Source organism: Camelus ferus, chromosome 8 (assembly GCF_009834535.1).
Source record: "Camelus ferus isolate YT-003-E chromosome 8, BCGSAC_Cfer_1.0, whole genome shotgun sequence".
Classification (NCBI taxonomy): Eukaryota; Metazoa; Chordata; class Mammalia; order Artiodactyla; family Camelidae; genus Camelus; species Camelus ferus.
The window spans coordinates 8,268,984-8,290,969 of record NC_045703.1 but is presented as its reverse complement, the minus strand read 5'-3'; the positions used below and the strand labels follow the sequence as shown (position 1 = coordinate 8,290,969).

Sequence of the window (21,986 nt, the reverse complement as noted above, 5' to 3'; positions counted from 1 at the left end):
AAGAAAGAAGAAAAGAAAAGAAAAGAAAAGAAAGAAGAAGAAAGGGAGGAAGGAATTGAAACAGGAAAGATTCCCTAAATAGTAATACCTAGAGTTTAAACAATTTTTTTTTAAAAGAGAAAAAGTGAACTATACAGTAAACCATTTGCTTCTTTGTAGGTTTCAGTCTGAAGTATTGTTTTCTTTTCACAGTCAGGATGGCACGTTGGAAGGAGATCCTAGGTTTATACTCAGTAAGTGAAATCCAGCTTCAATTAGCGTATTTAGAACAAAGAATAGTAAAAAAAAAAAAAAATTAAGAAACACACTTGATGTAAGTTTGATCTGTTTACTGCTTCTGGTCAAATCAATCTGCCATCTGATTTTCTGAACCTTGAATTGTTGGAACTCTGTTTATTCATGTCTCCAAATACATCATATTCTAAGGGGCTGTGGGTTAGGACTTCAACCTAGGAATTGGGAGGTGGGAGCAAGGGAGACAGAATTCAGCCATCATGTGGACACACTTTGGAATCATTGAGGCTATGAAATCCAGCAGTTGGCACCACTGAGAAGTCCAGCAATTAAGTGTTCACCTCCCTACTGGCCTTGGCCAAAATAGGATAGAGTGCAGGGGTGTGTTTCAATGACTTCTTTACTGAAATATTTTGGGGGCAACCTTACTAAGTTTCATATGCAGATTATTTAAAAGCCCATCTTGAACTTGCCCTCTCTTACATTTTCACCAACTGGGCAAGAGGAAAGATTGATGTCACAGTAGCAAACATTTGGCTGGAAAGCTCGCGTGTGGTTGAGTGGACCCAGCTGATCTGGGAGGCATCATGGTCGCTCAGAACAATACCGCGTTTCTCACCAAAGAACCACGCTTAGCCACAGACGGGTTGAAAACTAAAGGTCAGTGTTCACCATAGACGAGTCCCTTTTCTAAGTTCTCTGTGGAAAACTTAAAGTGGATGCAGCAAAGGAAAGCATCTGACCTCTTTTGTGTTATGGGAGTGGAGTAAGGATAACCACATCTCTGGGGAAGACTGGAAGGTTCTGAAAACACCATCCAGGGAATCTATTCCGTCCATCTCACAAAGGGATTCTGAATGATGCTATTTTTAGCTCCTCAACCCCTATGGATCTTTCGTTAGAAACCTCTTTGGTAGACGGGAAGAGGAAATTATGGACTTTGTGGCCGATGGGATTAAACTGGAGAATAAAAATGAGGGAAACCGTAGAAGTCAAAGAACCCTCATGTGATTTTCTAAAAATATTCTCCAGACCTATGAAACTTTTACAAGTTGGACTTATCTGGCTCGGGATAAAAATATATTCAGAAACCTTGGCCCAGCACAAAAGGAACATTTATGTTTGTTTGTTTAAAAATTACCAAACAACCCCACTGTAGCACTGTTAGAACAGACGGCCTAATAAAAGTTTCCGACTGTGTGGGAACCGCAATGCTGGCAGCACCTGACATCAGCGGAGGAGCGCTGCTGGGGACTTCCTTGTACGGAGTGATGGCTGGAGCCCTGTGACAGTGGGGCTGTGTCCTTTTGTGCATCACGCCCACTACACACAGCTGTGCATGGATAGCAGGGGCATTGGGAAGACCAAGACCTTGAGGTCTATAAAGAAGGCCACCCATGTGGTACCCAGTTGTGCACCCTCAGAGCATCAGATCAGAGGGCTGGTGCGAGCCTCCCTTGCCCCTTCCCCAGCTCTGCCTCCCGCACCTGCATTCCCCGTTCATTCACAGAACTCAGGTCACCCTGAAAACAAACGTCTCTCTCTCAAGGGGCCATGCTTTTCATCATGTTAGGACCTTTACATTTACTGTTCTCTGGGCCTAAAATACAAGTCCCTGCTTCCTCATCTGTGTAGTTAGTCTCCTTTGAAAATTCCTTGGATACCAACCTGTGGTCTTTTCCATGAGTCAGTGCTGTCAGCTTGACTGTATTGCTGCTGCTTTGTTTGCACACCAGTGAAAGTAGTTTTTAGGCAGTTTATTTTTTTATTGAAGTATAGCCAATTGACAATGTTGTGTTGATTTTTGGTGTACAGCATCATGTTTCAGTCATACATGTACACACATATATTCCTTTTCATGTTCTTTTTCATTATAGGTATTGAACAAGATATTGAATATTGTTCCTTGTCTGTTTTGTAAATAAGTCCATTTGTCCTTTTTTTTAGATTCCACATATAAGTGATATAATATGATATTTTCTCCAGATCCATCCATGTTGTGGCAAATGACATTATTTTATTATTTTTTATGGCTGAATAGTATTCCATTGTATAAATATACCACAGCTTCTTTATCCAGTCATCTGTCGATGGGCATTTGGGTTGTCTCCATGTCTTGGCTATTGTATATAGTGCTGCTATGAACACTATTTCATAGCAGGTGTCTATTTGCCTTAAAGTTCCGTCCGGATATATAGGCAGATGATTTTAAAGATCACTGTAAATGCTGGAATTATCTTCAGGAACAGAAACAAAGAAAAGGAAGAGGAGATGAGTGTCTCTCACACCTGATCCCACCAGGTTACCTGCTGCTTTGGTGGTGGAGCAAACAGCAGGCTCCCCTCACTGTTGTTCTCTCTCCTCCTCACACAGGCTGTTGAATTTACATAAGATAAATACCTGAGCTCAGTTTGTGTAGAAGAAATCCTTAGTGCTTCATTTGCACTGAATCACAATGAAACTCTGTGCTTTTCAGTCTCTCCTCCTGGACCACAAGCCAGTTGGAGTCAGGGCTTCTTTCCTTTCCATTTTATGTACAGAACTGGCCCAAAGCACTCAGGAAATAGTTCAGCGATTAAGCAAACAAAGGAATGAATGAACAAAACAAATCAAATAAACCACCACAACGTTTCTGTTTAAAAAGAACTGAATTTGGTTGCTGTGTATATAAAAAAAATAACTTTTGTCACTGACGTCAGTTGTTACTTTCAGGGTAACCAGGAGGTTGCACTTACCATGTAGTTTCTCCTTGTGAGTTAATAGGACATTATTACGTTTATCTTTTGGACCCAAACTGTTTAATCAATTAGGTGATATTCTTTACTGATTTATCCAGTTAGTGGATGGAATTGACTCTTCATTTGGCATTAGAGACAGCTTTGATGGAAAGATGATTTGTCAGACATTAGGTATCATTATCCACCTCTCCCGCCAATAATATTAGACTAAAACTGTTGCGTTTCACCCTTTGCATTGATTGATTCCCACATGCATAGAAACAGGCTCTAATATCAACCATCTTAAAAAATAGACCACCTCCCCTCTTCCGCTGTGACTCTCCAAATTCTCAGTCTCCATCGCTGCAGACCTTCTACTGATGGTCCTAGGCTGCTCCACTGCCTCCTCTCTCGTGCTCTCTTCTGATTGGTCCTTCCCCTCAGGCTCCCGCCCACTCCTTCACCAGATCTACTCCCCTCGAAATCAGTGATCCCAGTGGAGCCGAGTGATGACACCTCTGTGTGCCTGTTTCTTACTAAAATTCTGAGTAGTGATCAACACTTAATTCTCTTACTTCTTGAAACGCTTTATTCTTCTGATTTCTGCACAATGACACTTACCTATTTTTTTCTGTACCTTAAATGGCCTTCCCTTCTAAGCTGTAGACTGCTTAACAGTCTTGATTTTTTCCTGGACCTCTAAATATAGAGTTGTTTTTGGCTCCATTCTGCCTCCTCCTTTAATCTCTGTACTCCCTCCCTGTTACACTTGATACCATAGATTTTTATTCCATCTGCCTGCCAATATATCTTGTCTGTCTTTCTATCTGTCTGTCTGTCTGTCTGTCTACCTTCCCATCAGTTTGGGGCCCTGACCTGTCCCTCATGTCCTGACTCAGACACATTCTTCCTGCTTTGCTCTGCACACGGCTATTTAGGGAGCCCCTCAGGCGTCCACAAGAGATCTCGTAAATTCCACCACCCACAATGAGTCCCTCTCCCTTTCCAGCAAGTGATGCGATCATTCAGCCAGTTATCCTAACTAAAAACCTTAAAGTTACTGATTTCTTCTTTTTGTTTGTTTGTTTGGGGGGTGATTAGGTTTATTTATTTTAATTTTTTAACAGAAAATGAACCCAGGACCTCATGCATGCTAAGCACATGCTCTACCCCTGAGCTCTACCCTCCCCCTGATTTCTTCTTTTTGTCTGAACCACTTACACATCTGACAGAACAAGGACTGCCAGCTCCACTTTGAAATGTAATCAAAGCCCCCCTCCCTTATCTCCACCGCTGCTCCCCTAACCTCGGCCACCATCTCTCTCTCCTTAGGGAGGAAAGTCGCTTTCCAGGTCTTCTGCCTCTTCTACTCTGGTTCTTAAAATTCCTTCTCCACCCAGTAGCTAGGGTGACCCCCAGAGAATGGAAATCAGCTCATGACTCTCCCCTTGGCTCTCCCATCACACTCAGGATGGAATCAGTTGCTGCCCAGCGGGGCTGCTCCCCCCGGTCTTCCCAGCTTCTCAGACAAGCCAAGCAATGTCAGTCACTCCCCAGGGTCTGACACTTGCTCCTTCTGCCTGGAGCATCCTTCCTTCAGACCTTCTTGTGGTGGCCTTCCTCTTTACCTTCTCAGAAGTGGCCTTCCCTGCCCAGCTGATGGAAAGTAACTCACTCTAGTGAGACCGTCTCTTCTTTCTTTTTTTTAAGATGATGATCAATGTCTAAAATTATCATGTTAACTTCCTTGCTCTAGTCGTTTATTGTATGTGCCGTCTTGTCTTGTGACTGTTGTAGCCCCGACACCTAGAACGATGTCTATCAGATTATAGGTACTTGGTGCTTAATAAGTATTCACAGAATGAATTAATAAGTCAGTCGGGTGTTTCTCAATCCAACATCTCTAAATATGGAAAGAGATAAAGAGTTCATGTGTAAATATGGTACACGTCGGAAAATTCTTTAAGAGAGAGTTTGTTCTTCCAAAGCAGGGGGATATTGTCTTCAAATATTATGGACCATACTAATTTTTATGTGTTTGTGAATATAGACTCTTAAAATATACTAGTTTTCTAATCCTTTTGTTCTTTGTATAATACTTGGAACAGCGGTATCAGGTCAAAGGTTTCATGATATAATTTGACAGTTGACTTCGTGTCTTGATCAGATTAATGACTCTTCAGTGGATGCAAATGACTGTTAAGTAACAGTGGTGTCCTTTACCAATGTAACTGTTTTCTGATATTTAATGGTTTAATACATTATACTGATATTAAAAATTACATTTATGTAACCAATTTATGCTGTAATTACAGCATGGAGAAATAATTATACACACTTGTTCCTGTGTTAGAATGGATGTGGCTTTTGAAGTTTTCAAGTGCAGTTGTAACCCCATCCATAAATGTATACATGACGATATCTATGTAGCTAAACTCTTGTTCTATGTTTAAAATGAATGAGATCAGATTCTGTGTTTTCCTAAACTGTGAAATAATGGAATGATCACAAAACTGAGGTTCAGAAAATCAGGTTTCTGGGGGGAGGGTATAACTCAGTGGTAGAGTTCATGCTTAGCATGCGCAAGGTCCTGGGTTCAATCCCCAGTACTTCCATTAAAAATAATAATAATAAAAATAATAAATAAATAAACCGAAATATCACTCCCCTCTAGAAAAAGAAAAAGAAAATCAGGTTTCTAATCCAGCAGCCCAGCTTCTGCCGCTCAGGAGGGCAACAGTGAGCAGTCACTGTATTCACTAGAATGTAAGCTCCACTCGGGCAGAGATTCTTGTCTGTTGCGTTTATTGATGTATCACCAGCATCTAGAAAAGGCAAGGACCAGTGCGAGTGTTGAACAAGTATTCGTTGCATGAACGATGCTTCTCCAGACGTACAGTGTCCACATCTATCAAACAGTGTTCCCTCCAACCCTTGCATTCCAGGTAATATTAAAGCCCCTATGAATATAAGTAAGACAAATCCACAGCTGGAATTGTTTATCCAGCTGTTACCTGGGCCTTTATCAAATTGTTGAGTGCATCAGTGTTCTTTGCATTGAATATTTACTAACATTGAATAAGATAAGACCGAGGAATCTGTCCATGTTTCCCACCTTCAGAAGGACTAAAACACAAACTTTAAAATTAAAAAAAGGATTATTCAAATTCAGAAAACTAAACTAAATAAGTATAAAAGAAAGTTCAATAACCTATATATATATCAATATATAGATATAGATAGATAGATATCCACTCTGTGTGTGGATACACACACAGTGGAATACTACTCAGCCATAAAAAATAATGAAATAATGTCATTTACAGCAACATGAATGGACCTGGAGATTATCATACTAAATGAAGTAAGCCAGAAAAAGAAAGAAAAATACCATATAATAACATTTATGTGTGAAATCTAAAAAAAGAGACTAATGTACTTATTTACAAAACAGAAGCAAAGTTGTGGTTACCAGCGGGGAAAGGGGGTGGGAAGGGATAAATTGGGAGTTCGAGATTTGCAGATACTAACTACTATATATAAAATAGATAAACAATACATTTCTACTGTATAAAATGGAGAACCTTATTCAATATCTTGTAGCAACTTATAATGAAAAAGAATATGAAAATGGACATACATATATATAAAGTATAACTGAATCACTATGCTGTATACCAGAAATTAACACATCATAAATCAACTAAAATAAAATAAATTTAAAAAATAAAAAGAGCTAAACAACTGCTCTAACGATTTCAGAACACCCTGTAGATAGACCCTTCTTTAAGAAAATTTGATATCCCAGTTAAAAAGTACAAATTAATAAAGACTCTTGGCTTTTAAATGTTTTCATTCATTGAACCAATATGTCATGTGTGACAACCATGTGGAGCTGGGGTTAGGAGATGCGAGAGAAGTTAGGTTCCAACAGCCCCTCTCCCCATCCGGCATCCAACTGCCAGGTGCACACACAGCATCCCGGCCAAAGTCGACATCAGCCCTGGAAAGACTGCAGAAGAAAACCTGGAGGACCATGTGCTACTGATCGACAGCTACTCCTCCAGACCACGCCACTCACAGCCGCCCCCGCACAGTCACAGGGACCCACCCGGCATGGGTGCCACCTGCCTGTTCCCTCACTTCCTCTGTATCGACCCTGACCTCTTTTTAATAAAACCATTGCTGCTCTGCCCTGTCACTCTCCACTCCCCTCATCCTGCCTATTTTTCTCCATAAGACTTATTACCTCGCATATTATGTACATATTTGTTTGTTCATTGCCTTTCTTGTACACACACATGGGTAAGCATCATGGCGGCAGGAAATTGGTCTTCATCTGTGTATTCCCAGCACCAGAACAGTGCGGGGCACCTGGTCGGTGCTCAGTAAATATCTGTTGGATGGATGGATGGATGCATAAATGAAAAACTGAATGAACAAATACTCTAACCTGATCCCCCTTACCACAGATCCTCTAAATGGTGTCCCCTTCAATTTACAGCATCTCTCACTGTTTAAAGTAGCTCTCACTGTTTAAACTTTGCCCTGATTTTTCTCACTGTGAACCTCATGATTTTCAGTAGAATGTGGTGTTCTGCCTTCAGGCTGCCTTGGGTAAACATTTGTCACAGTTCCCCTTGGCCCACTTGGGTGATACACCCTTGGGGCTCGCCCCTGCCCCTCAGGCGGGTGTAGCCAGTGTGCATGCAAGAGTACAGTGCTGCAGACATGGTGACCTCGTAAAGGAATGACACCTAAGAAGAAGGCACAGGATGTACATACATCAACACCCAAACTAAATTAAACAGCACTCGGAGTGGCTGTAGATGAAATCCCCGCCTTGAGTAAGTGTACACAGTCTACAGTAAGCCAAGTGGGCAAGACAGAGACCAGAAAGGGGAAAGGCAGAGAATCCGGAGCCAGAGGTGGGAAAACAGTCACATCCCCTCGAATGTTGGTAGGAGGGCAAATGGCTACAATGTTTCTAAAGGGCAGTTTCGGGATAGCAAATAAGATTAAATCAGTTTACTAGCATTTCAACCTCTAAAAATGTATCCTATAGAAATGCTCCCATAACAATTGGAAACATCCCAAATGCTCATCAGTAAGGAAAGGGTTTAATTATGATACCACATAACCACTCAGTGAAACAGTACAATCTTCTAAAGAGTAAATGTACACATGTTTGTATTGTATTATAATTGTGTTAAATGGAATAAGAAGAATGCGTGTTAGTACCAGTGATGTGGTCCTGTTAACGAGTTCACAGTCCTGTTCTAGACACGAGGGATGATGGGGAGGTATACTCCCAGCATCATCCTCCTGGTAGAGAGGAAAGTCCAACTGAGGAAACAGCAACACACAAACAGTCAAATAAAGCTTTACCGGCAGGTAGAGTGGCGCTGTGAAGACACTACAGCATGGGGAAGGGATAAAGAGCAATGAGCGTCAGAGCAAGCCTCTCTGAAGAGGCAGTGTCGGGGCACAGCCCTGGAGGAACAAGAAAATCAGAAGGGCAGATGGTGAGGAAAGGGGCCAGCAGCAGCATCCTCGGAGGGTCCAAGCAAACGCAAGGCAGGCTGTGTGCCTGGAGGGCAGTGTCCCTGTCGGGTGGAGGGAGGGGAGTTCTGAGAGGTAGCCTGGGGCCAGATCTATGGCATTTTGAGACCATGATAACAGTTTTGAATTTTCTTTTCTTTTTTTTAATTGAAATATAGTCAGTTTACAATGTTGTGTCAGTTTCTGGTGCACAACATAATGTTTCAGTCATACATCCACATACATATATTCCTTTTCATATTCTTTTTCATTATAGGATTAGTACAAGATATTGAATAGAGTTCTGTGTGCTATACAGTATAAACTTGTTGTTTATCTATTTTATATATAGTAGTTAGTATCTGCAAATCTCAAACTCCCAATTCATCCTTCCCCACTCCCTTCCCCTTTCCCCACCAAAAACCACAAATTTGTTCTCTATGTCTGTGAGTCTGTTTCTATCCTGTAGATAAGTTCATTTGTGTCTTTTTTTTTTTTTTTTAGATTCCACATATAAGTGATATCATATGGTAATTTTTTTTCTCTTTCTGGCCTACTTTACTTAGAATGACGATCTCTAGGTCCATCCATGTTGCTGCAAATGGCGTTATTTCATTCTCTCCTATGGCTGAGTGGTATTCCATTGTAGAAATGTACCACAGCTTCTTTATCCAGTCATCTGTCAGTGGACATTTAGGTTGTTTCCATCTCTTGGCTATTGTAAATAGTGCTGTCATAAGTTGATTTTCTTTTAATTTTGATGATAAACCATTACAAAATCTTGAGCACAGGAGTGACATCTTCGAATTTACACTTTTATGAAATCAGCATGGCTCTTATGTAGCGATTATTCAGCACCGAGTCTGTATAGGATAACTGATTAATGTCTTATCAGACGGTTAACAAAAGGTGACCAAAACAGAGGAAGACATGCAGCTTTCATGGGGTTTATTTGGGCGTGTTTGGAGGGCATCTTCTTCACAGGGGTTATATGAAGACTGAGAAGTTTATGTGTATATATATGTAGTTTATGTATGTGGTTATGTATATAGAACATTTTCATATATTACTCATGAGTATTAAAGGATACTATGTGAAAAAAAAGAAAGAAAACAAGAAATGCAGATAGAATGGGTAGAGAGAAAAATCATGTCAGGTGGGAAAAGTCTAACAGTCTGGCTAACCTTTTAATTTTGTTCTAATCAAATAAATGTTTTAGAATTTTCCATATCCGTGCTATGATGAGGATGCTGGCTAGCGCCTTTCAAAGGGGCCCAAGGGAGTGGCTCTGAACTTAGAGTTTTATCAGGAAAATGGTTAGCCAAGATCAATCACGGTGCAGACATGCTCACCCCTACAACTGCCGGTCAGAAGTCCTGCAGCTGAGTCGAAATGTTGTGCAGAGCTGTGTAGTCTTGGAATTGAGATAATCTACATATGTAACCTCTGTGGCGCCTTCCACAAGATCGTGTATTTAAGGTGTTGCAAAAATCATTAAATACAAGACTGCTCTTTCTGTGAGACCTGCAGATACCCAGTGGTACCAAAACAGTGGTGTTTTTCATGTTGGGATCCAAGTGCCTCTTCTTTAAAGGACGTGACCCACTGATTTAGATCTGTTCCCTGCACATTTGGAGTGTTTCAGATTAGGGGAAATGAATTAGGTTCCACATAATGGCTCAGTGCAAAATCCAGCGTTTCACGGACGTTGACGACTTCCGTAGGAGTAACTCAGTGGGCTCGTCTTGGTTCACTGAGTTTCAGGCAGTCTCTGGATCTGAGCAGGTTTCTGCCTTCTGCTGCTACCCTCCTTGGCCAAAGCCGACTTTGGCAAAGAGATTTAAGTCATCAGATTGTTCTCCTAGATGCCGTTTTTCTGAGTAAATTTGTAATTCCATGCTTCATGAGCTATTTTTGTATTTGCAGAATCAGTCGCTATCCAGGGGGGAAATTGTCTAAGACAAACTTAGAGTTTCTTTCACTCTCTCCCGTCAGAGTCAGGCCACAAGAAGTTAAAAAGTACCATCCAGAGAAGTACAGAGACAGGCATGGCAGCGGAGATGAGGAAGATGGTGCGGCAGCCCAGTCGGGAGTCCACTGACGGCAGCATCAACAGCTACAGCTCCGAGGGAAAGTAAGTGACGTCAGCGTATCCCTATGGCTTAGGGCCAAGGACCCATCACGGGGTCACAAATGGAATGCCAAGGCCACCAGGGGTGGTCACACAGCTTCTTTATTTAACCAGAAGCTCAACCGCAAACACCCTAACCTCTTAGGGCACACACACACAAGGACACACCTCTGCACCGGGTCAGGCACACTTTTAAGGATGAAGAAATGGTGGGTCAACAAGCATAACTAAATTCTGTCATCCAGAAGAGCTCAGAAAAGTCCATTCCTGGATGCTTATTGTAGAAATGCCATACTTAATGGATTCTTTCACTATGAAAAATTCACTATCTGGCTCGGTTGTCAAAATCTGAATTAAAATCTAGAAATAAGGAGCTAATTTCCCATATTCTTACTTTTCTCCAAACTGTTTGGGCTCTAAGTTGTTGTAAGTCTAACCATCTCATAATAACCACTTAAATTGTCTTGTTTTTAAAACATCACTAATTCAATTTTACCTTAGGGGAAAAGCCCAGGATCTATCTCCTTCATTGTTTTTCTGATTAAAGCATTTTAGTTAATTCTGAAATGAATTTATTGTAAAAAATATATGTAATTAGATTTTTGTTCTGTTTACTTTTTACCATTTCACATATGCCCTGCAGAAAACCTGCATTTTCCTATGCTTGAGAATTTCTCTGTTCCTACTGAACTTTTACAGAGCTGATAGAGCTTACAAATAAGTAATTATTATTCTGCAGTAAATTACTTGGGATTGACCTTGCACAAGTTTTCCATCATTACTTATTTCTTACCATTCAGGTATCTTTTACCAATCTAATATGAATCGCTGATTTTATTTTACTGGCATTTTTCTATTTTGTTCCAAAAATGAAATAAAATTATGCCAAGTTAATGTTCACAATCTACTTTCCTGTTCCTGAAACTTGTGAGTCCCTTTATGTGATGAAGTGGCTGGTGTGCATACTCCCAGCAAGGTATAGCTAAGAACAAAACTCAGCAGGCATGTTATGGAGTTAAACTTGCTGATGAAAAACCAGTATCTGCTGAGATGTCAAAGCCATGTGCAAATAAGATTGGAGGCGTTATTTTCTGATAAGACAAGTAACAAATTCAGTATGACTGAATCACTGTGCTGTACACCAGAAATTGACACATTGTAAACTGACTATATACTTCAATAAAAAACAAAAAAACCCACTGATAATAGTAATAAATATTTATATAGTGCTTCCTAGAAAAAGACAGTTAACAAATCCGGTAATATTTACCTCCACCATGGATAAGCCACTTATCCTCTCATTGATTTATCTTATAGTCTCTGAATGGGATCAAAACAGATACCATGTCTCATTCCTTTCATTGTGAAGAAATATGTGTGAAAGCACACGGGAAGCCATCAATCTTTGTAGAAATCTGTTTATTCCAAAAACTACTTACTGAAGCCCAGCAATGTAGCCAGCCTGGTTCCTGTTACCAGGGAACATCAGCAAACAGGCACAGTCCCTGCTCTGGGGGAGGAGGGTGCAGCCTAGGGGTTTCAGGCAGCTGAGGTGTGGTGAGAAACAGACATACTTTAACCGGTTCATTTCTATTTGAACTAATTAAAAATCTCAGATGACATGAAATTTTAGTTCACCCACAAATGAAATTAAACATTTTGGTTTGGAAATAAGGATTTGAACGAGGCTATCATATTTATTTTAAAAAATTACTGGCCGCTTTTTAAAACTTAGCACTCATGTTACTTGATGCTCATGAGTAATTATGTAGTTCATGATGTAAAAATTCATATCGAATATCTTATCTCAGTGAGACATTTATGTAGGGGTTTGTATCTGTAAAGTGTCCAGAAAATTTACTACATTAGAAACTACACGGGGCCTCCTGGATAGAACGGTGGGTCTTCCACTGACAGTTTAGACCTTTTCTCCATCAGCGCTGAGCCTCAGATGCTTGGTTCAGAGGCATTGCCGAGAATCAGTAAGTGAACTGATTGCCTAAGCACTGTGTAATACACAATCCGAATTAGTAGTCTAATGGAAACTGTTGAAAAGAATTCCAGGAGATCTAGTGTTTTAATGTATGTCTGTTTGCTCATAGCTTGATATTCCCTGGAGTACGGCTAGCAGCGGATAGTCAATTCAGCGACTTTCTTGATGGACTGGGACCAGCCCAGCTTGTTGGCCGCCAAACCCTCGCCACCCCTGCGATGGGTAAGAATCATTTTCTCTGTGGGGAAACTGATGTTTCGTGGTTGACAAGATCACTTAAAAGTAGCAGAATAGGAATACAAGCGAGAAGCAACATGTTAGCTTAGGTATTGTTGGGTTCAAGGGACTAATCTGATTTCTAATGCATTTTTCTAACGAGACATTACGCAAAATGAATGAAGTTAGGCGTCAATCTTTGAATTCTCAAAATTCTGTTAAGATAGAAAGTCTACAGTAGATCCAAATGGAGGAGAAGGGTAGCACTTTATAGTGTGGAAAAAATGATGGTTTATCTAGTAAAGGATGTTGGCATAGTGTTGATGCAAAAAAAAAATAATAAGAAAATTACCTCCCTACGTCAGAACTTAAAAAAATAATATTTTGGACTCAATTGTAAAAGAGAAACAGGGGGTGAAGAAAGACATTAGAAAATACTGAGAAACATTACTGTTTCTGTACTTTTGGAGTGGGACAGAACTTCCAACCCAGAGGCAGATAAATCAAAAATTTCTACTGGCAAAATATACCATAAATGATGGTTTAAAAAGATGATGAATTGAGAAAATTTTATGTAACATGTGCAATAAATGTTTCCCTGAATGGACATGAGATTCCAGCTTGAAAGGACCCAGAGAGAACTCAGCAAAATGCGTAAGAATAGTTCAACACAAGGACATCATCACGGAATTTTGCAGCACCAGAGATTAATAGGAACTCCTGAAAGTTTCCTAAGAGAAAAATAATCCTGTACAAACTATTAAAAATCTGATTCTCATTGGACTCTTCAAGCATAATACTGGAAGCCAGAAAACTACTCAGCATCATCTTAAATTCTGAGGATCAGGTGGTTTCCAACCTTGAGTACAACAGGCAGCTAAATCATCAAGTAAGTTTGAGGCTGGAATGAATACATACTCAGACAAGAAGAGTCTCAAAATGTTTTCCTCATTCCCATCATTGCTCAGAAAGCTATTAGAGGATCTACTTCCCCAAAATGAACTAAGTGAACTTAAAAAACTGTGAACTGAAAGAGGACTATGAGATCGAGTAAATAAATGCTTCAGTACAATAGAGACATGACTGAGTTACCCAAAATGGTAGTGAAGGAAAATGTGGAGAGAACAGCTTCAGCACCTTTAAAAGCCATCTTGTCCAAACTGTAGCATGTCCCAGTCATAAGATAAAATCTATAGAACGCCTAATGGAAGAGGTAGACAACCAGGAGAGAGTGAGGGGTGGAACTCGTGACACGGGCATAAAGATGTAGGCGAATGCTTTTTAAAAGACACTTCTTAGGTGTGGGGAAAAGGAAGAGTGTCCTAGAAATGGGAAATGATCACAGTATTCCGGTTCACTCAGCTATAAGCAATGTTACATAGTCATAATATAAATATTAATAGTGGGAGGATGCGATGACAGAAGATGTCGAGTATACAGCGGGGGTAGGAAGACAGTGAGAGAGAGTGAAATTAGAAGTCACTAATAGTACCCAAAACTGAAGGAAAAAAAAAAAAGGAAGCTATCTTACAAGTATAGTATTTAGAGATAGGGATGCAAATGCCAAAAAGTAAAAAATGAATTGGTTAAAATATTAAAAATTTTGAAAGCAGGGGCCTTTGGAAGGCAAGATGTTGAGACAGAGAGAGGCTGGAATATTTCATACTAATAACAAGTCTTACAAACAGTTTGATTCTTTAAACCATGTATTTATGTGATTAAAACAAAAACAAAAGCCCCAAGGAACCCAGGAGCTAAAATCTGAAACAGAATTATTATAAAACTAATTAACAATCCAGAAGCATGATGTTGATCAATGAACTGGGCAAATAAAAGGAATTCCCAACTAAGAAAATGGAGATGATTCAACCAACTAAAACTAACTTAGAAGTAATCCTACTCAACATTTTCAGGAATAAAGTATCATATCCTTCAGAAAAAGCTGAACAACTTATAAAAATGGGCAAAGGACATGAACAGGCAATACATAAGAAGGAATAAAAATTGAAAATATTTAGAAATATGTTCAGCCTCCCTCATCATCAAAAAACGCTAATTATAACTTTTTGAGTGTCAGATTGGCAAAAAGTAGACATATTGTAATAACATTCTTAGTGGGCTGTGGGGACTGGGTAGATAGATGATGGATAGATAGATAGACAGACAGACAGACAGATAAAGGTGGAAGGAAGGAAAGAAGAGAGGGAGATGAGGAGGGAAGAACATATGAAATTACTAAGATATTTACCAAAACATTAATGATGAGTTTCTCTAAATAATGGAAATACAGATAATGACACTTTTTTATTAAGAAGTATTATACACCAGATGACATCAAGGATCCTTCTGGTGAGTACAGGAATCACTTAAATATTTCAGCATTATTATAATTAAGCAACTTATATAAGTTGGACGAGTATCAGAAAAGGGAAGAGAAACATTTCAAAACCTGATTTGGAAGCAGCGAAAGAAAAAAAAAATCGTACTTTGGAGTCTGTTACGGACCTCTCTTTTTTTAACCGCCTGTAACGGCAAAGAAGCTGAAAACATTCTGCTTCCCCTCCACTCACAGGTGATATACAGATCGGAATGGAAGATAAAAAGGGCCAATTAGAAGTTGAAGTTATTAGAGCACGGAGCCTCACACAAAAACCTGGTTCCAAATCTACACCTGGTAAGGAGCGGTCTTACTGAATTTCTATGAGAGAATCCTACATGGGCAAAAAGGCAAAAACTCAAAACATTCACTGCCTTTGACTTTCATGTGCTCTGTTCTGCATTATCTGATTGATTAAAAAGGCAGCTTTTCTATGTTTTCTATGTTGATTGTATAAAAGTGGACCTGGGTTTTCCTTGCACAATCATTGTCAGAAAGTCTTAGGAGAAGCATTGTCATACTAAGACGAGTTTAGTTATGACTGCTTCTTACCGTGTGTCAGTTATTTTTGCTGCACATTTACACATTCAGGGAAAAAAACTGAGTTCTAATCGTAAAAAGGATGAGCTTTTAGATATAAAAAGAGCTTTAAGACAAACCTTTATTACGTTGCCAGTCATAAACTAAGTCAGTCAAAATCTTATGATAATTTTGCATGCATTTACTTGAAATGAGGAAAGTAGCATTTGTGGTTAACATATGGGTTTTAAGGGACAGAATTTATGAAGCACTGACATTTTTAAGTGATTTAAATAATCAGTGGGAAACTCTCCATAAGCATCTCTACTCTCATAAAGCACTTGTAATAAAATCAATTTAACTTAAGGCATTAACTTCTTACATGTCAATGTTACCTTTTTCAGCTCCATATGTCAAAGTATACCTTTTGGAAAATGGGGCGTGCATAGCCAAGAAGAAGACAAGAATTGCAAGAAAAACCCTTGATCCTTTGTATCAACAGTCCCTGGTTTTTGACGAAAGTCCCCAGGGTAAAGTCCTTCAGGTCAGTAATAGCTTGTTTAAATGTTTGCATTGTAATAGGCACATTATTTATATAAACACTGAAGGATGGTCAAACACAAAGAGAGTAAACTTCAGTACAGAGAAACATAGTATAAGATCCTTGAGTAGAAAAAAAATGTTAATTTACTATCCAAATAGTGTGTAATGTTAAAAATACCTGGTGGCCGTGATCATCATTCTAAGTGAAGTAAGCCAGAGAGAGAAAGAAAAATACCATGATATCACTTACATGCGGAGTCTTAAAAAAAGACACAAATTAACTTATTTACAAAAAAAGAAAGAGACTCACTGACATAGAGAACAAACTTATGGTTACCAGGGGGAAGGGGGTGGGAGAGGATAAATTGGGAGTTGGAGATTTGCAGATACAAACTACTGTATATAAAAGAGATAAACAACAGTTTCTTTTGTATAGAACAGGGAACTATATTCAATATCTTGTAGTGACCCATAATAAAAAAGAACATGAAAAAGAATACACATATGTATATGTGTTACTGAAACAGTATGTCATACACCACAAATTGATGCAACATTGTAAAGTGACCCCCCAAAAATGTTAAAAAAAAACCCACACAAAAAATGTCTGGTAGACAAGCAAAAAACAAGATTTTTATTTTCACTTTCCTCTCCTTTTTCTCTATTTCCCACCCCTTCCCTCTTCTTGATACATATGTACATATATCAAGGCAGCTGATGCTAAAAATAGTTCATTGAGCATTACCAGGTGTCAGACGAGAGCTGTAAAGAGGAAGGAAAAGACCAGCAGATATTCAGGACTGGCTGAACATCAGATACATTGTTAGCTGCTAACATACATAACCTTTTCTAAATGTTTTGACCACCATTATCCCCACCTCAAAGATGCCATCTGAGGATCACAAGGATTAAATCATTTGGCAAAGTTACTCAGTAAATTGAAAAAGCCAGGATTCACCATCCCTGCCTGGGTCAAGCAGGTGAATGAGTTCATTTGCGACCCTCTATGGGGAATGAACAGATTAGAACTAGAACCTGGGATTAAGTGGAATGGACTGTGGGTCTGACATCAAGGGAGTCGACTCAGACTGTGGTCACTGTTGGTGAGCTCACTGACTTACTCATCTTCTGAGCAAGTCAGAATTGTCAGGCAGTTCCTCAAAAGGCACCAGCTTACCATTATCGTCAAGCTGCACCTTCACTAATAAGTCCATAGTGTAAAAGAAATTTAATGAGTAGTCTCATTCTTTAAACATACCCTGACATACACACACTCCATCGACACTGACTTGGGTGGTTTCGCCCTGCTAGCTTGCAAAAACTTTAATTTTTAATTATAATTTTAATTAAACATTTATTAAATTAATTCAATTTTAATTAATTTTTAAAATTAATTCATTTAATTTTTAGTTTAATTAACTTAATACATTTTAATTGATTTAATTTTAATTAATCAAATTTAATTTTAAATTCTCTGTGGCCCTGCTCATTACTTACTAGGTAGTAGTTGCTAAAAAAGGTGTTGAATTTATATATAAATAAATTTGTGTATTTATTTTTTAACATAGTTTCTTTAGGTAATACCTTTCATTGACCGGGGAAATATTATTCACATTCCATCAAATCTAAAAAAGGATTGTGTGTTTCTCTTCGAGCACCTGAATGCTAGTATCTTTTTATCTGTTATGCCTCCTTATTCTTAGTTGTATTAATTTCCTCTCCTTCCCCGACTGCCCACTTTTTTTTCCTCTAATTCTTATTTTTTATTGACGTGTAGTTGATTTACAATGTTAGTTTCAGGTGCACAGCAAAGTGATTCACTTGTACATATACATGCATACATATATATTTTTTCATATTCTTTTTCATTATAGTTTATTACAAGAAATTGAATATAGCTCCCTGTGCTATTCAGGAGGGCCTTGTTGTTAATCTATTTTATATGCAGTAGTAGTGTGTATCTGTTAATCCCAAACTCCCAATCTACCCCTCCCAATCTAAACCTCCCTGAAGAGTTTGCTGTCCACTCTTCAAATGTGAAGGAGAGAGAAGCTCTGGTGTCATTGCTTTCTCTGTCTCTGCAGGTGATTGTCTGGGGAGACTATGGCAGAATGGACCATAAATGCTTTATGGGTGTGGCTCAGATCTTGTTGGAAGAGCTCGATCTGTCCAGTATGGTCATCGGCTGGTACAAATTAGTTTCCACCGTCATCACTAGTCGACCCCACCCTCACTCCCCTGACCCGCCGGGCTTCTCAATCATCTCTGGAAAGTTCAACTGGGCCTCCCTGCATCCGATCCTAGTGAACTCACACCAGAGTCGGTCCAGTCAGACTCTATCTTTCAGGATAATAATCTGAACCAGATATTTCATGATCAAAGCATTGTTGGAGACAGACAATCAACTTGTGTTTTGCCTGTGGTAGTTTTTCAATACTATGTCCCAATCGTTGTTTCAAACCTGGCTTCGTAGGACAGAACAAGGCAGTCTATCACATGACAGGAAGAGTCAATGTGCTCATGAGAATCACTGTTGCTTCTAACAAAGAAAGAGAGGAAACCTCAAATTCACACACACACATGCAGACACCCCAGATTGAACAAACTGGAAACTCTCCCTCCCTGAAAAGTTATATTTTACGTGTTTCTGCACAAACCACAAGCAGTGTTACTTCCCTGATGTTTGAGAAATTTTTGTTTATTCGTGTGGTGTTTGTTGATTTTGCTTTCTTGATTTGTTTTGTTTTGTTTTGTTTTTCACTGTATTTGTGATTGCCACTGGTTTTCGTCTGTCATGATAAGGCCTCGTAATGTTTCCAGAGACCCTTTCTTTCTTTTTCCAAAAGCACCAAAAAAAAAAAAAAAAAAAAGGGCTGAAGTGGTCTCTGCAGCATCTCCCCAACATGTGTAAGGACAAGGTGAGGCCAAGCAGGGGTTTTGCTGGTTTTCCTTTTATTGTTCTTCAAAGTCTTATGTGGAGAAACCCAGATAACAGAAAGTTATCTTCCAAAAACAAATAAATCACAGAGTCACTTTTTTTGAATGAAGAGCATATCTTTTTGCATTCTGCAACGGTATTTTATGTTCTCCACTGTTTTGCATGGAAGACTTTTACAGAAGTCGGTCAGTGGCTAGTGCTGGGAACTAAAATTAACACATAATTGTACTTCAGAAACACTCCTCATAATGCCTTCTCCTTCCTGATATCCAAGAAAAAAAAAAGTACATGCTCATGTGTATAAACCATATGTTTGACTTCCCAAAGTGGTGACTAGAAATGAATTAGAGCTTAAGACACTGTCCGCTGTCCCAGGCTTCTGGGCCATGTCTCATTGTAGACACACCACCTGTCCTGGAAAGAGCATGGTCTGAGCCATTCAGTATTCCACTGGAAATTCCAGTTGACGTATTCTGCACTAAACTCACATTTTTATCAAATTTTAGTTTACATTTCTTTGAGATCGTTGCAAGCACAAAGCTTGATTTTTTAATGCAAAGGATCTTACTTTTCTGGGGCGGGTGGGTGGGGGAATAAAACAAAGTCACATTTCCATTTGCATTTGCTCCATCTGAGTTTTTCTCGGCCTTGAGCTCCCTCGTGACCGTCTGTCCGTGTGCTACCCGCTGTAGGCTCTGCAGGGGCATCCATCCGCAATCCCTCCTTTTACGAGTGACTCAACTTTTGTGGTTCCACAAATAGAGCAGCATGACTGGGAACTGTTCAAAGCTGCATGCATGTTTTTTTGTAAAAAAAAAAAAAAAAAAAAGAAAGAAAGAAAGAAAAAAGAAACAAAAGGTTATTTAATAACGTATGTTAGTTCCACATAGGCCAGCTTGTATGTTGCATGTACATGTACAGTTTGCTCGTTAATTACTCTCCTGAAATAACCAAGAAATCTAAGCCATCCATTTTTGTTATAGACATTTTGCAGGTTTTAGCCAACCGGACTCGGTCTGTGAGTCTGGGGTGAAATGTCTATAGATGGACTTTATTTTTTACCCTCTGGAAACCGTGATGTAGTATGGACCAAATTCCTTCTAATAAATATTTTGGTGTAGATTCCTACTGTGGGGCCGTAACACATGTAGACACTGTATACACACACTAGGTTTCAATCCATAGACATACTGCCTGCACCAAGTGAATTCTTTATTATTTACACAAGCCAGAATCACCTGCCCATCTCTCCGCGGGGCACAGATCGACCACGACTCACCATGCTGAGCAGGAGGAACTGAGGCACTGGTGCACTTCTACTAGATTCCGTTCTGTCTTAGTGGCCAACGAGCAACAGATTCCAATTGGGTAGTATCTTTCTATTTTGACCACTTGTCTTAACACCCCACCCCCCGTGCTTTTAAATGAACTTCCAACTCATGTATGTAAACATGTTTAATAAAATTTACTTTTCATGTCAGTTGGTAGCCATATGTGTTCTGTGCTTTGCCAGATATCCATGGTGGGGCCCGTGGTGCCAGACGGGAGCCGGGTCACAGGAAGGGTGGCGGGGTTTGTTGTCTGCTGCGGACTCTGGGCTGGACATGTCACTGCATGATTTATGTCCTAACCTATGGCCCAAAGGGTACTTTGCATCACGTATGAGTTTTCACTTTGTCAGCCTGTCTGAGTGAGCACATGACTCTTACTTCTGAAAAGTGGCATTACTAAAAACAATAAATCTCAGTAAGAACCACATGGAAGGTTTTTCTTCTGCTGTTGTTTAAGTGCGCTGATAAACAAGACAACACCATTGTCCAAGTGCCAAATCATTTCGAGGTATGTGACCTATCAAAATATGAATTCCTGTGTGTCTCATCAAAGCATCTGGCTCAGATCTCCGTTGGTCGCTTCTGAGCCCCTGACTTATCTGTCAGACCTTGACTTAGTGCAGGTCGACGTAACAAACCAAGCAACACGTTAAACAGTCTTCAGTAGAATCTTAAAGGATAAATACATCTTCAGAGATAATAGATGAGTCTCTAAAAGAAACATGTTAAAATTTATTGGCTTTCTTTTTTAATTTTTTATTGAAGTGTAATTGATTTACAATGTTAGTTTCAGGTGTACAGCAAAGTGATTCAGTTACACATACACATACATGGGTACTTTATATTTTCAGATTCTCTTCCATGATATATTATTACAAGACATTGACTATAGTTCCCTGTGCTATATAGTAGGTCCTTGTTGTTTATCTGTTTTACAGATAGTAATGTGTTCTGTTAATCCCCAACCCCTAATTTGGTTTTCATAATTCCACGATATATTTTTCTTCTCCAAAAGTGTGTTCGTATATCTCACAGTCATCCCCCTCACCATACTTAGGAAGTACTCCTTTCATGTTGCAATGTGGCAAAGTAACTGTTGTGATCGAGTCTCCACCTTCAAGGAGCCCTTAAATTTTAACAGGACACACTGGCTTTAACTTTGTAAAGCCAAGTAAACCCAGCTAAGTCAAAATCAAATTTGAGACAACCAGTTGTTTACAGTTTTTTACCCTGTGGAGTCAGCCAGCTGTTTGGTCTACAAGACAGGAAAGTACCTGTTAGGCCAGGTCAACAGGAGACCAAAACAAGTGATCCGTTCCCTTTACAACAAACTGTCAGGGCAGAGCTGTTACCGCATGTGCCAAAAGATAGCACATCCCTGGGGGCCAGCAGGGGCGAGTCTGCTGCTGAAATAGGAGGGCCTGGATAGAGCTTGGGAATTCTTCG

The 21,986-nt window shown here is 39.5% G+C and overlaps 1 protein-coding gene across 1 annotated transcript in view; it reads left to right on the top strand.

Moving 5' to 3' along the window:
* RIMS1 (regulating synaptic membrane exocytosis 1) overlaps window positions 1–20,689 on the top strand; it is a 448,078-nt gene extending 427,389 nt beyond the window's left edge. The window contains 6 exon segments of the mRNA XM_032484440.1: window positions 10,488–10,626; window positions 12,726–12,838; window positions 15,405–15,506; window positions 16,133–16,272; window positions 18,356–18,469; window positions 18,471–20,689. Coding sequence (XP_032340331.1) covers window positions 10,488–10,626; window positions 12,726–12,838; window positions 15,405–15,506; window positions 16,133–16,272; window positions 18,356–18,469; window positions 18,471–18,575 — 713 coding nt within the window. The 3' untranslated portion in view covers window positions 18,576–20,689.
* The last annotated feature ends 1,297 nt before the right edge of the window (window positions 20,690–21,986 follow it).